We start from the raw sequence: 14,974 nt of genomic DNA on the forward strand, positions 1-14,974 counted from the left end.
TATGATGGCATACTATTGACCCTGGAACAGTACACTGCCAGTATTTTATGCCATTGGAAAATGGGGCCTGAACCGAATCGTTTAATGTCACGAAGCTCCCATTTCTAGCTCTAATGGATAGAAAGAGGTCATACCTTTTGATCACTGGTTCAGCACCAGTCATTGCCCATTCTGAGTCTGATTCCAGCATAATTTTGGGTGAAATGTAATATTTTGGGGATAAAGGAAGCAAAGAGAAAAACATTGGTGTTTATTTTAAAAGACAGTTGTAGCAGAGTGAAAAGGAGGACTTGTGGCACCTTAGAGACTAACCAATTTATTTGAGCATGAGCTTTCGTGAGCTACAGCTCACTTCATCGGAGTGCAATGATGCTTTCCAAAGTCTTTGTACCTAAGAATGACACTTGCAACACTGACACCCCCTTCAACCCAAAAAAACCCTTGTCTGCTAAACCAAAACAAGGGGGAGGAGTTGAGCAGAGATTTAATAAAGTCTAAAAAAAATCACAATAAAAGCCCCGACCTCAGGCAGAATATTTACCCCCCAAAAGTTAGACTTCCTGAAGTCCACTAGGTACTTCATTATTTCTCCTGATTTATATGGATGCATTAGCATTGCTTCTGTGTAGATAGATTGCTACAGCAATTCTCTCCTCCTATCTTGTCTATCAGTATTCTGACCCTCAATAATTAAATTTGTCCATAACTGGAGAATAAGACTTATTTCTTGAAAATATTGAGGATTAAAGAAGTCCCAGACTCTGTGTTTGTATGAATACGAATTCTCATTTGTATGAGACTTGAAGCTCTGATGGCAGAAGAAAGGAAACAGTTAAGACTTGTACAGAAGGTACTTAATTCCCCTATTCATTTAAGAGATGATTGTTCGATCTCTCAAGAGAAACAAAATCCTTGCCGGGGAAAATTGAACCTGAAACAGGTTGAAGACAGTTTTGAGCCAAATAAATTATATGATTGACTGCATATCATAAGTAGCAGCTGTGTAACTTGATGTAATGGCATTCAATACATATGTTATTAGTCAGGGAATTCTGCACCATGCACGCACTCAGAATTCATGACCGGGACAGAATTCTTTGCTTCTCCATAGAAAATGATGGGGAAGCAAAAGGAAGCTGTAAGAGTGGTCACATGTCCCTCTCCAGCAGTGCGGATGCATCACTTCCGGCGCCCAGAGCAGTGGGTGGAGAGGTAAATCACTGTGGAGAGACACCATCCCGCCCAAACAGAGGCAAGGCATAAGGGTCACGCGGGGGCACGTGCCACTGTCTCCATACCACCACCCCTGATTTCTGTGAGTGCAGAACTGCCCAGATGAGGGAGGGTGGTCATTAGCCTCAGCTTCCTGACTCTGCACCTGGCCACCTCTGCACCTCGGAGTGAGGGGAGGGGGATATAGGTGCAGGGGACAGTAGAAAGAGGAAGGGGATGGGGCAGGGGATAGTTGAGAAGGGACGGGGGAAGCCAGCATAGCATGCAGCATCCCCTCAGTAGCTGGGGCTCCCATGCTAAGCAGGCCCATCGAACCCCCACCACAATGAGCCCCACCCCCTCTTCACTGGGATCACCCTGATGAGCCCTCCACACTGAGACCATGACCCCAGCAAGCCCCATTCCACCGGCACCTGGACCCCCACATCTAGACCCACCCCTGCTGAGCCCCAGCCACCTTCACCTGGACCCTCCCTGAAGAGTCCCATTTCCCCTGCATCTGGACCCTCCAACAAGCCCCTGTACATCCAGATCCCCCACTGAGCCACCTGCAGCCAGATTGCCCCCACACCCCACACCTAGATCCCCTCACACTAAGCCCCTCCACACTTGGACCCTGCTGAGCTGAGCCTGCTTGTCCCTGCCTGGTGCACCTTGCACAGAGGGGCAGGGCCCTGGAGTGTTTCTGGGGCAGGCCTGACCCTTGCGCTATGTCAGGATTGGGTGCAGCCTCACTGACGAGTCCCTGTCTGGGCAGAGGAGGGGCTTCAGGGTGATCTCCCACCTCCGTGATCCCCACTGCTATGCTGAAGCCTCCACATTTATATATTGACAAATCTTGCAGAATTTCAAAATAGTGTGCACAGATTTTTTTTTGATTTTTTTTTTTGCCGCAGAATTCCCAAAGGAGTGTGTCATTGCTGAAAGGGCCCTTTTTGGAGATGTGACTGACATTGTTTATATTATTGCCATGAAGCATATTTTATACATGCTGCCTGCAGTTATTTTATTTTTGCACTGTTCTCTTTTCATTTAATTGCAAAATGGGAGATAGATTGATGATACTGGGAAGTTGCCTAATTTCTATGACAAATCCTTGTAGCTGACAATGTTCACTATAAAAATGTGTTTCTGCCTATTTCCAGACAGCTTTTAGTGTTTCCTCTTTTACACTAAAAAGGAAAAGCACCATTCATACCAAACAATTGTTGTATTTCTTTTTGGCTAATAACATTGGAGCCACTGTTACTCATATTGCATAGTACCTACTCTGAAGAAGAGTCCCATTGAAATGAATGGGAACTACTTTCTGAGAAAAGTACTACCCGAGATAAGTAATGGAAAAGGAAATCTACCTTAAAGACACAATTCTTTTGCTCTCACTGAGTAGCATTGTACTCCATGCGTATCACCATTCATTTCAATGGGACTAGTCAATGAGGTAAGTACCATTCAATGTAAGTAAGAATGGTAGAATTTATTCTTTAACTAGAGGAAAATAAAGAGGTGTGTTATGTAGCTAAATTGCACTAATGTCTAATGGGAAAAAAAAACACTTTCTATAAAATGTACAATTTCCTCTCATGTTCCCATACATTCACCGAAGTGTGGGTTTGCTTTTGTTTTGTTTTCTTTTGTTTTTTAACAAGAATTGCCCTGAAACTTAGCCCTTAGCCTATCTTGTCAAGATATGGTTTGGATAAGATACTCTTTCTCCTCACCCACTGTGACCTCAAGGAGACCTACTGAAGTATTTTGCCCCAATTCTGTACAACATTTCTTAAAATTTGATTTAAGTTTTCACATTATTGTCAGTATTTATTCCTTGGTTTTGCCTTATCTACTGTTAATGCAGTTTTAAAAACTGTATTCTGGAAATGGCTGACATTTTATATAGTTGTGAAAATAATGACTAATAGCATACAGCATTCTAGCGAGGACCTTACCAAATTCATGGTCTATTTTGGTCAATTTCACAGTCGTAGGATTTTAAAAATAGAAAATGTCATGATGTCAGCTTTTTAACTCTGACATTTTCAAATGACTACTTAGATACATGACTAGTTATTTTGTAATTGCAATTACTGTGATTTTTTTTCACAAACAGGATGCTTATAGATCTGCCCTTGCCATATCTTTCAGCATCTGTAGAGAAAAAGTGGATGGATGCTTTGTCTAATTTCTCTTTTCTTCCTAAAATATGGTACATTCTTCCTACAGTGGACTCCTATTTATTTTTTGAAGGAAATCATTGCATTTTCATCTTTAATAACTCGTATTAATTGACAATAATGTATTTACTTCATTACTTATTTATTAAGGATCTTTTACCCAGATATGTATTTAAAGCACTGCAGAAAAATGGTCATCAAAAGTCAGAAACAGCATAGTATCTTTAAATCACTTATTCTGACTTAAGCTGCCACACTGCTCTGAGTATATACTGCCTTCTCTAACTAACATGGATGCCATTAATTAATGGAAACATTGTCAGATAACTTATTTAAAAATAATAATTAAATAAAAAAATTCTCAAGTCTTCAGAAGTTATGAGGTCTGGGATAGTTTTATAAAAAGAAGTACTAGTTAAGAAAAAAATGGCTGTTGCAGGCTATACTGCTATCTACTAGTGAAAAATGAGATTACGCTTGTGAATTTATTTTACGTGGCTCAATTCAATTTAAAAAAATAGTTCTGTGCTGATTCTTTGTCCCCCCTCACCCTCCACACAGAGATTTCTTATTATGGCTGAGTGTATTTTTGTAAAAGTTGGCATGTGTGTTTCTTCAGCTCCCATCTTTCTTCTCCAAAAAGATCTTGCAGGTCCAGGTTTGAATAATCCAATTCTGTTTCTAGTTTTATTCTGAATGAGAAAAATCCAAATGGGGTCTTGGAATTCTTACAAACAGTTCTGGGACTGCAATGGTAACAGAAGTAACTTTTTGCGGAAAATATGTAGAAATTGCTTCCAAGTCAAAGATCCAGCCATTTTAGGTCTTCGTAGCTCAGGGGTTCTCAAACTGGTGGTCGGGACCCCTCAGGGGATTGTGAGGTTATTAAATGGTGTGTCACAAGCTGTCAGCCTCCCCCCCACCCATACCCCGCTTTTCCTCCAGCATTTATAATGGTGTTAAATATATAAAAATGTGTTTTTAATTTATAAGGAGGGGTCACACTCAGAGGCTTGCTATGTGAAAGGGGTCATCAGTACGAAAGTTTGAGAACCACTTGTGTAGCTAGACATAGGCAGGCATTGGGGAAAGCACAAAGAAATAAACCAAATTCATATTATGTACAAGGAAAAGGCTCTTTTAGCCCCATAAAACTGACAATTTCATACAAGAGCGGGGAACCAGCTTCCTCATCTTTATTTCAATTCAGTACAAAATCTGCTGAGCCATTTGTGTGTTGTTAGTGGGCTGGACCTGGTCCCACACTTTCAAGTCAGTGGTGGTTGTGTGTGCCCAGCACTTTGGAGGCCCTTTGTGATTCTTTAGTATTGATGCCTATAGGGCTGTACAATATGCATTTTCAATTTAACCTGAAGTACTGAATTCCTGAAACATGGCACTGCGCTCTTGTGAATCAGGATGCAGAGAAACAAAATTCACCTTATGTAATTGCAGCAGGTACTGAACTGTGAGCTAGAGCAGAAATGGCATATTCTTTTAGTCACTGAACTGGAAGCTCAGGGGAAACTGTGGGGAAACCTGCCTAAAAATCTTGCAACTAACAAGATTGTATTTTCAGAAGAACAGACTTCAGGCTGCTGCTAGTTACATTTCTCTTGCAAGAAGCAGTGTCAAATGGGGGCCACCTGTCTCTTTACATTTGATCTCACCTTTTGATGTTCATATAGCAGGGCAAAATATTTGAATATTAGAGGAAATGAAGATGTGAGTATTTATGGCTGCTTAAAATATGCCTTACAACGTATGGCATAAAGGTGTAAAAGCGGGCTAAATTCTGCAGTGCCATACAGTGATTGCCACTAAAAAGTCAACCCTTATCAGTAGTTAATACATAGAATCTGATTCAGATTCCACTGAAGTCAATGAGTACTTTGCCACTGATTTCATGGAAGCAGGATTGGATCTACTGTAATAGGTCAGATACTTCAGAATTTCCCTGTACTTGGAATAAAAAAGAATTGTGGCACTTCAGAGGCTGTGGCATGGCAATTTGTTGATTCTTAAAGATGAGCACTGTTAACAATGTCATATGTAGCAAATTTGGTGTCAGTTACTGAGCAACTCAAAGCATTCTAATTAGAGCTGTCAATTAATCGCAGTTAACTCACGCAATTAACTCAAACAATTAATCGTGATTAATCGCACTGTTCAACAAAGAATACCAATTGAAATGTACTAAGTTTTTTTGGATGTTTTTCTACTTTTTCATACATATTGATTTCTGTTGCAACACAGAATATGAACTGTACAGTGCTCACTTTATATTATTTTTATTACAAATATTTGAATTGTAAACATGTAAAACAAAATAAATAGTATTTTTCAATTCACCTCATACAGGTACTGTAGTGCAATCTCTTTATTGTGAAAGTGTAACTTACAAATGTAGATTTTTTTTTGTTATATAACTGCACTCAAAAACAAAATAATGTAAAACTTTAGAGCCTACAAGTTCAGTCCTACTGACTGCTGACTGACTCAGTCCTACTTCCTGTTCAGCCAATCGCGAAGACAAATAAGTTTGTTTACATTTATGGGAGATACTGCTGCCTGCTTCTTATTTACAATGTCACCTGAAAGTGAGAACAGGCTTTCGCATGGCACTTTTGTAGCTGGTATCACGAGGTATTTACATGCCAGATATGCTAAACATTCATATGCCCCTTCATGCTTCAGCCACCATTCCAGCGGACATGCTTCCATGTTGATGATGCTCGTTAAAAAAAATAATGTGTTAATTAAATTTGTGAGTGAACTCCTTAGGGGAGAATTGTATGTCTTCTGTTCTGTTTTACCCGCAATCTGCCATATATTTCATGTTATAGCAGTCTCGGATGATCACCCAGCACATGTTCGTTTTAAGAACACTTTCACAGCAGATTTGACAAAACACAAAGAATTTACCAGTGTGAGATTTCTAAAAATAGCTAGAGCACTCAACCCAAGGTTTAAGAATCTGAAGTGCCTTCCAAAATCTGAGAGGGATGAGGTGTGGAGCATGCTTTCAGAAGTCTTAAAAGATGCGGAAACTATAGACCCCGAACCACCAAAAAAGAAAATCAACCTTCTGCTGAAGGCATCTGACTGAAATGATGAAAATGAGCATGCGTCAGTCCACTCTGCTTTGGATCATTTTTGAGCAGAACCCATCATCAGCATGGACACATGTCCTCTGGAATAGTGGTTGAAGATGAAGGGACATATGAATCTTTAGCGCATCTGGCACGTAAATATCTTGCAATGCCGGCTACAACAGTGCCATACGAATGCCTGTTCTCACTTTCAGGTGACATTGTAAACAGGACGTGGACAGCATTATCTCCTGCAAATTGTAACCAAAACTTGTTTGTCAGAGCAATTGGCTGAACAAGAAGTAGGACTGAGTGGACTTGTAGGCGCTGAAGTTTTACATTGTTTTATTTTAGAATGTAGGTTTTTTGTACATAATTCTACATTTGTAAGTTCAACTTTCATGAGAAAGAAATTGCACTACAGTACTTGTATTAGGTGAATTGAAAAATACTATTTCTTTAGTTTTTTACAGTGCAAATATTTGTAAACAAAATAAATATAAAGTGAGCACTGTACACTTTGTCTTCTGTGTTGTAATTGAAATCAATATATTTGAAAATATAGAAAGCTTAAATAAATGGTATTCTATTGTTGTTTAGCAGTGTGATTAATCATGTGATTAATCACAATTAATTTTTTAATCACTTGACAGCCCTAATTCTAATCTATTGGTTTGGTATTCTGCAGATATGGAAAAGGAATCTGCTGCAACTCCCCTAGTATATCTGTGTTATAAGGGGGAATGTGGTAGTAGATTCAAAGGGAGTGTAGCCATTTAAAAACAGTTATTTCAGAGTGTGTGTCAACAGGGAAAGCTCCACCTGGGCAATCCTGTGCATCCAAAAAGTACTAGCAATGCATAAGCTGAAACAGCACCGTATAGACAATCCATTTGTGCTTCTGGAAGTGCACATACAGCCCTTCAGTCTTGCAGAAGCTGTTCAGTCCAACAGCAGTGTCATTTCCATAATGGAAAATATATATTTATACGGTATTACATTGTTTTTGTAACAGATAAACATGGGTTATACACTTACAATACGACAAATGTGACTACAGCCTGATGTAATCATAACTTTAGTATTTTCCTTTACTTAGTTGCATAAAAATCTTATCAATTAGTGGTAACAGTTTACCTAAATCAGTACAATTTGTTTTTGCCTGAGATTTATGTAAGTATAATGTATTCTTCAAATATTTGGCTATAAGTTCATGATTCATATATTTCCATATATTTTATACTTTCCAAAAAGTTTCCAAATATAAGCTATTAAAAGTATATTTTCAGCACTGACAATATATGTTCAGAGTTCAGTGACTCCATTTGCTCGCTATTGACTGTGCCTCCCATTATGTTGATTTGATGTACTAAATAGTTTCTCATATGTATTAAAATATATTTCTTCTGAGTGGGATTTTCTACAAGAGTTGCTTTCCCTTGGCTTTGCCTGATTTTGTGGGGTACAGGCGAAGTTAATCACCATGGAGGCATAACAACTTGCAGTAATAGCTACAATCAAGGAATGAACTGAATCTGATTACCACAGTGGGTTGCAGCTAGAGATTGGCCCAAACTAAACCCCCCTATTTGGAAATTTTGGATCCAGATCCCAATCTTCAGAGTCTAGAAATGCCTTGTTGATAAAGAAGATTGACAAGGAGCATTCACAAGAAACCTGCATGTTTCCTTTCAGTGGGGTTGTGTTTTTAGCACGTGTCATGAATTTGGCTTCAGGAGACATGTGGCTTAAAAACTTACTCAGTGCTTTCAAAGTATTTTTCCGTAAAAGTCCTCCTTTAACTATAGTGACCTTAGGCTGGATTCATGAACACAGTATTGATTTGTGCACATTGCTTTTTCTCTCTTAGATGTTTGAATGAGAGACAGAATGGCTTTACATGTATTTACCATCACCTCACAGATCTATATTATTTACTGTTGAATTTATAAGACAAACCCATTGTTGAACCTCTGGGTGCTGGAACAGTTCAGTACTGTAAGAAAACATATATTTTTGACAAAATAAATTACCTCAGGAAAAATGACAGCCCCTGTACGGTGCTATGAAAGTCATTAAACTTGGACTTTATCAGACGAATAAGGATGTGAGTTCTAGAGTTGAGTTTTCTCCATACTCTTAGTTTCCATCATATTGATGTCTAGGGACTGCAAGCAAAAGCAACCCAGTTAATCTTAACAATCAAGATAGATTTAAAACAACAATGTTTCTTTTCAGATAACTTCACATTAAAATCATTTTTAAATAAAATTATTTCCATCAAGCAGGACTTGCTGAAAGATACTTTCTAGACAGCCTTCCCCCACGCACCCACCTATCCAGAGAGAGTTTTGCAACTGGGAAAAGTTGGAGACTGTCCTGGGTGTTTGAGTTGATTTCTAGTTGATTTCTGTCCTGGATGTGTGAGTTGAATGAGCTGTTTTACACTTTTTGCCTATTTCTAATCAAATCAGGAGGCATGACCCATTTCTTTTTTTAGAAAAGGTCCATAAATCAAGGCAAAACAGTGTGTGTGGTATTTTTTGTTGTTGTTGTTGTTTTTTGCTGGTTTTGAAACAGACATTATTAGTCCTAACTCAGTCATAAAAATAGCCTGTTGATCAAACACTTATTTCATGTTGTACCTTCTTTTGAGTAAAAATACTTCATGAATTCCACTGATGTGTTTGTTTATGGTTATTTTCAGAACTGGAGGCAGAGGAGTGGTGCAAACATCTTTGCATGGAGTGTCTAGGAACCAGGCTCAATGATATAAGCCTTGGGGAGCCAGATTTGCTTGCTGCTGGAGTCCAGAGGGAACAAAATGGTAGGTAGCCATCTAATCCAGCCATTCCAAATATTTCTGTATAGTTCTTCCTAAAGGTGAACAACATTGTACATTTGTTGAGGGTTTTTTCTTCATATCTGCTAGAATAGTTGCCTTAAAATTATTAGAATTTTGCTCTATTTTAACAACATCATAGTATGTGTTAGATTAATAAGGAAAAATTAACCAGATGCAAGGAGGGGAGAAAATTCTGACTAACCCTAGTAGCAAGTCCCTGACAAATAAGATGTGTACATATAGAGAGACAGACAGACAGAGAGACAGATGCTGTGGTCACATTTGGGAAATTTAAATCATGACTTCATTGGCTCCAGAAACACCAGCCTCTGCACAATGAGAGAAAACAGCAGACATTCTAAAATAGTCCCTGAAGAAATTGATGAACATTTGAAAAAGTCACCCTTTGGGTTAGAAACCATCTTCTTGTTATATATTCATACAGTGCCTAATACAATGGTCCCAGGGCCTCTAAGTGCTACCACATACAAATAATAAATATAATGTTGGGGCGTGGTCCGCTGAGAAGAATGTCTCTAGCTTTCCAATAAATGGAATAAAACTTTTATCCAGACAAATGCGCAGGTGATTGGATGTTGGTGGTTGAAATCCGCAAGAACTAAACAAAATCTTCTGTTATACAGTCATTTAACACCAAACTCACAGCCCTCTTTTGTCAATAATTCTTATTCCTTGTAACAAAGTCCATGTCTTTTAACAAAGTAATGCAAAGAAGCTTAGATAGCTATAAAATAGTACCAGAACCTGTATCTTTGCTTCACCTTTGCAAACAATATTACATCATTAAATTATGGAAGGACTACCATTTTCTCAATATTATTTTATTTATTAACTTGTGGTAGTGTTGAATTTGAATCCAGTAAATGAAACATGGAGAAATCCATAAGAAATTTGACATCTTGCCAGTTCTAGGAAAGGATGTTGCTTAGATCCATTTCAAATAAGTCTGGGGCCTTTGTGTAGCTGTTTGCTTGTATCACTCACTGCAAGACACAGGGTTTAACATGTAATATGGTTCACCTTCACAACTGCCTCAGACCACTATACTAAGCTCAGGAGGGTGGGTTGACAGCCATGTGGGGAGGTGTGGGTGATCAGGAATATATCCATGGGGGAAAAAAAATCACAAACACACACTTTTTTTCTATCATCTGCCATATATGTATAGGTTTTTATATTGTAAAACAAGTGTGTATGTGTTTGATGAGGGAGTTATGGGAACAGTAGATGGAGGTTTCCTCAGAGAGGAAGAGGAATAAACCCGTGATCTGCTCAAATGGGTTGCAATAAAAGGAGAAACATCTTTATTCCCTACGGTCTCAAGATATCATCACAGAGTTGTGAGTCAGTGTCCTGCAGCTTTGTGTCATAAGCAGTGAATATCACAATGAGATTTCTCAGCTTATGCCTGATACAGTGGGGATCCCGTGACATAGGGTCCTCTGAAGATCCAGGTTGAACAGCTCCGTCTGAATTGGCTTGATGCAGTTGCTGTAGTATAACAGTTAATTGTGTTGCTACTGACTACTAAAAATTGGCACACGTAAAACTAATTAGCATCTTTATTGTCCTGTTGTAAATAAATAGAATGAAACAAATACAATTAGCTTGGGGGCATGGGGCCTTGGTGTGGATCAGATCGATAAGATAGCAAGGGATATGATTAGTGGTACTTCTTCAAGCAAAGCGGGGGGGGGGGGGTGAATGAAATCAAAATGTCAAGAACATTCTGGACTGAGTCATTAGTTACAGTACCTCAGACAATGCAATTTTGATACACATGCCCCAATATATAATTCTGTATTTAAATTAGCATGTTTAAAACTCAGAGTTGCTATCCTAGTTAGTTGCTTAATGCAAAGCAAGTGCTTGTTTTCTTAAAATCCCAGTAGGATGACCAGAAGACCAGATGCAATTATTATTGGTATCAGTCCACCCTTTTGGTTCACATAGCTGCCACTGTAAGAGCTTGCAGGTGCGCTCAGTTGTCTTCAACAGGGTTTTGGGTTTTTTTTTTTTACTAAAATAAATTGAATAGAACTGTGGACTTCAGATTACCTTAGTTACTCTAAACTTGGAGGCTTTATTCCCAACGTGACAGTGTAATGGAAGAAATTAACAATTTCTGAGGAAATAGTTTGGAGATCTGTGATAGAAATGTCAAATTTAAAATTTATTTTTCTTTAATCAGTGGTACAAAATAATAAGTTCTACCAATTTGCAAGATTCTAGCTGATAAGGGCTCACTTTCAAACATTGTAGCTCAAAGGGCCTTGAAATCCATAGAAAGACTGATGAGCTTCTGATGATTTGAAACTGAAAGGTCAGAGTTTAAATTTGCAGCCCATAAAAAGCAACAGTGTGTAACAAATTTCAAGATTCTTGCTCCCTGTGAAAATGGCAATTAATTGTCAGACTCAAGTCTGTTACAAATGACTGCATTATATAGGTGTTATGTAACTGTACTTAACACTTACACATCACCTTTAAACCCAGTATCTTAGAGTGCTTTATAAGCATTAATATCCTCACAATATCCCTCTGAGTTAGGCTAATATTAATGCACAGACTGACATAAAAAGAGGGGAAGACACACCTGAATCTTAGCAGCAGTGCCAGGAATAGAACCCAAAGTCTCTACTCCTAGTTTCCTTTTCTTACTAGTAGCATGTACTGTTTTTTTTTAAATTTTCAGGGCTATTCTCTTAGGAGGGTTGGATGGTGGCTGAACAAGAGGTACCCTATCTGTTGGTTCTTGTTAACAGCTGAGCCTGCGACAGAATTTTCAGTTTAATTAGACTTTGGGTTCTAACTTACTATTGATATTTTGTAGACTAAAATAATTGCAACAAGGTGACATAACATCACAAAGTTAATATCTTTATATCCTGGCAAGACAGTACTGCTAGATGCAACCCTACACTGCTATCATATGCAAATGGCCCGATATCCCTAAACATCTGCAGAACATACTTTGCCACAGTGAGGTGCAGACTTTACTGATAGGTAATTACTGTTACTCAAAGAAGCACTAACTTAGAACAGGTTTCAGAGTAGCAGCCGTGTTAGTCTGTGTTCGCAAAAAGAAAAGGAGGACTTGTGGCACCTTAGAGACTAACAAATTTATTTGAGCATAAGCTTTCATGAGCTACAGCTCACTTCATCAGATGCATGAAATTAAAACAGCTTTCTTTCATAACTAGTCTTGTTTTTCCATGGTAGCATTCTTAATATGCTATGTCCTACATCTCCTCAATATTTCCATGCTACACTCCCTTTCTCTGGAGTTTGTGAATTCTGTGTTGAGATCATTCCATAAATCAGTTAATGTAGATTGAAAGGGGAGGGGAGCACTTTCCACATAAGCCAAGGAGGAGCGGGAGATGTGGAGATAGCAGCCCATCCAAAGTAAGGAAGGAAGAATGGAGTTCTCTGTCCCCATTTCCCCTTGGTTTAGCTCCTAGCTATGGCAGAACAGCAGATGGGAGGGCCTAGCTTTCAAGTTTTGTAGTAAGTTGTTACAGTTCTCATTGTGTAAGCCCTAGGACTACATGACCTCTTGTCAGTGAAACATGCCGGGTGTTATTTTAGTTTTTACACCTAGTGCTTCCAGAGTTTTGAAAACATCTGGCAAGGAAAAATATGTGCAATATGGACAATTTAGCCAGCTTGTCCTCTTTTTTACATGTACATGTCCATTTACCCTCCCCCTTCACACTCCTGTGGTTCCCCTGAGATGAGAAACAGATTTTTGGAGGGAACATACTTGGTGCTTTGTGACATAAACCAAAAAAGACATCCTACACCATGGTTTTTGCCTGGAAATCTGGAAGAATTTATAATTAGGATGTAAGCCTAATTATAAATTATTTGCCTGATTAATTTGGTTTTTTAGCTGAAACAATTTGTTCAATTAACACACATTCACAAAATGTTTTGGTGTTGCAGAGCCTTAATTTTTTACCAAAAAAAAAAAAAAAAATTAAAAAAAAATGGGGGGGTCAAAATATTTCACCCAGCTCTAGTCTTAGGTCTATTAACTAAATTATTAATGTTGCTTGATTGAGGCTAAAGTCTGTGTTAGCCTAGTGGTTTGAAACAGATTGGCTCTTTTATGATTTTGAGTGTTTGATGGCTGATAGCAAGATATAAAACCATTTTCTAATTCTTTTCATTGTTGTACAATCCTTATTTGTAGCACCCAAAACATGTATTTTCTACCTACTGGTTTTATTGGATTTACGGCATGTTGTGAAAAATACATGTTCACATTTTCTCTTTGGCTTTTTTGTTAATGTTTTGAAAAGCAACAGCTTTTGCATGATAAACAGCCAGCATGTAAAGGAGAGTAGAAAAGGTTAAAACTTTTAGATTGTTGTAATGATTGCTTATTCAATATAGGTGGTATTAGAAGGATAGAGGGAGGTTCCCTTCCCTTCATCCCGCACCCCCTCCACTGCCACAATTATTCCCTGGTGATAAGAGTGAAGCAAGGATGTGGCAATGCTTGCTTTAATGGGGACCTCTGCCTGGAAAAGTCCTCCCACTAGGGAGGGAAAAAGAAGAGTTTTAAGCTACTGCTGCGCAAAGCACATCATTAACAGTATGAAGCCACCTGTTTGGATTCTATCTCAGTTATTACTCGTAAGAGATATTATTGCCCATGTAAATTCCTTAATTCCAATGCTTTAAGTGGCTTTTAGATGTTTTCTTTATATATCAGACTCCTAACTCATGGCTGAGTTGAATAAAATTTGTAGGAAACTGAGAGCTGAGATAAAGCCTCCCTTACTCTTCCTCTCCCCTTTTACCTTCTTTCCTCCCCTCAAAGCCTCCTGGATTACTGCAGCTCTCCAACCCCATGAACTTCAGCAACCTTTTCTGGTTAGATTGCACTCCTCTTATTTAAATTATATACATACATCTTTGGTATGTGTTCGTACAGTACTTAGCACAGTGGGGATGGGGCCTCTAGGCACTATCACAAATAATAATTCTAGTAAAGAGAGGCTGGACTCGATTACATCTGGATCCTGATAATTTCCATTGACCCTTAGCCACAGGTGAAGGATTTCTTGAGAGTATGGTACACTGCTCCCTGCCACAACCATTCCTCTTGCTGACACAGGAAATAAGAGTCCTAGTGTACATCGTCAACTCATTTCTATACAACCACACATGATGATGTATTTTGAATCTGTTGACTGAATCTTTATAATAGGAAAAATTGCACTATTTTAATTTGTTTAGCTGACTTGCTGTGGTTTGCCTGAGGAGTTAGGTTCTTCTGACCAGCTAAATCAAAATGCTTTAGTACTTTAGTTTTTAATGCTATGTTCTCAATCTCCTTGATAAAAATAAAGCTGTTTGTCCCTTGAACATTTACTTTAGCACTGGTAAAATACTGGAGTAATATTTGCTGTCTCTTGTCTTTGTTTGTTTTTTTCCAAAAAGACCAATATACACTTCTTTTAGAGGAGGACAAAACAAGTTCTTGTGTAGTGGAATGGGATTTTTGCTCCTGGGAGAAAACTAAGGACAGACTTCAGAACTTTGACATTGTTAGTAAAGTTATACCCAGCACAAAACTACTTTTAGTATGTGAAAGAGAC

General features: G+C 38.4%; 1 protein-coding gene across 3 annotated transcripts in view; it reads left to right on the forward strand.

The window, feature by feature from the left end:
• Positions 1-14,974, forward strand: part of DOK6 (docking protein 6) — a 438,959-nt gene that overhangs the window by 260,727 nt on the left and 163,258 nt on the right. For all 3 annotated transcript variants that reach the window (XM_073331713.2, XM_073331712.2, XM_073331714.2), the window contains one exon: positions 9,204-9,323. In XM_073331713.2, the coding sequence (XP_073187814.1) occupies positions 9,204-9,323 (120 nt within the window). The remainder of the gene's footprint in view (positions 1-9,203; positions 9,324-14,974) is intronic.

The sequence above is a fragment of the Lepidochelys kempii genome, chromosome 2 (genome assembly GCF_965140285.1).
Source record: "Lepidochelys kempii isolate rLepKem1 chromosome 2, rLepKem1.hap1, whole genome shotgun sequence".
Taxonomy (NCBI): domain Eukaryota; kingdom Metazoa; phylum Chordata; order Testudines; family Cheloniidae; genus Lepidochelys; species Lepidochelys kempii.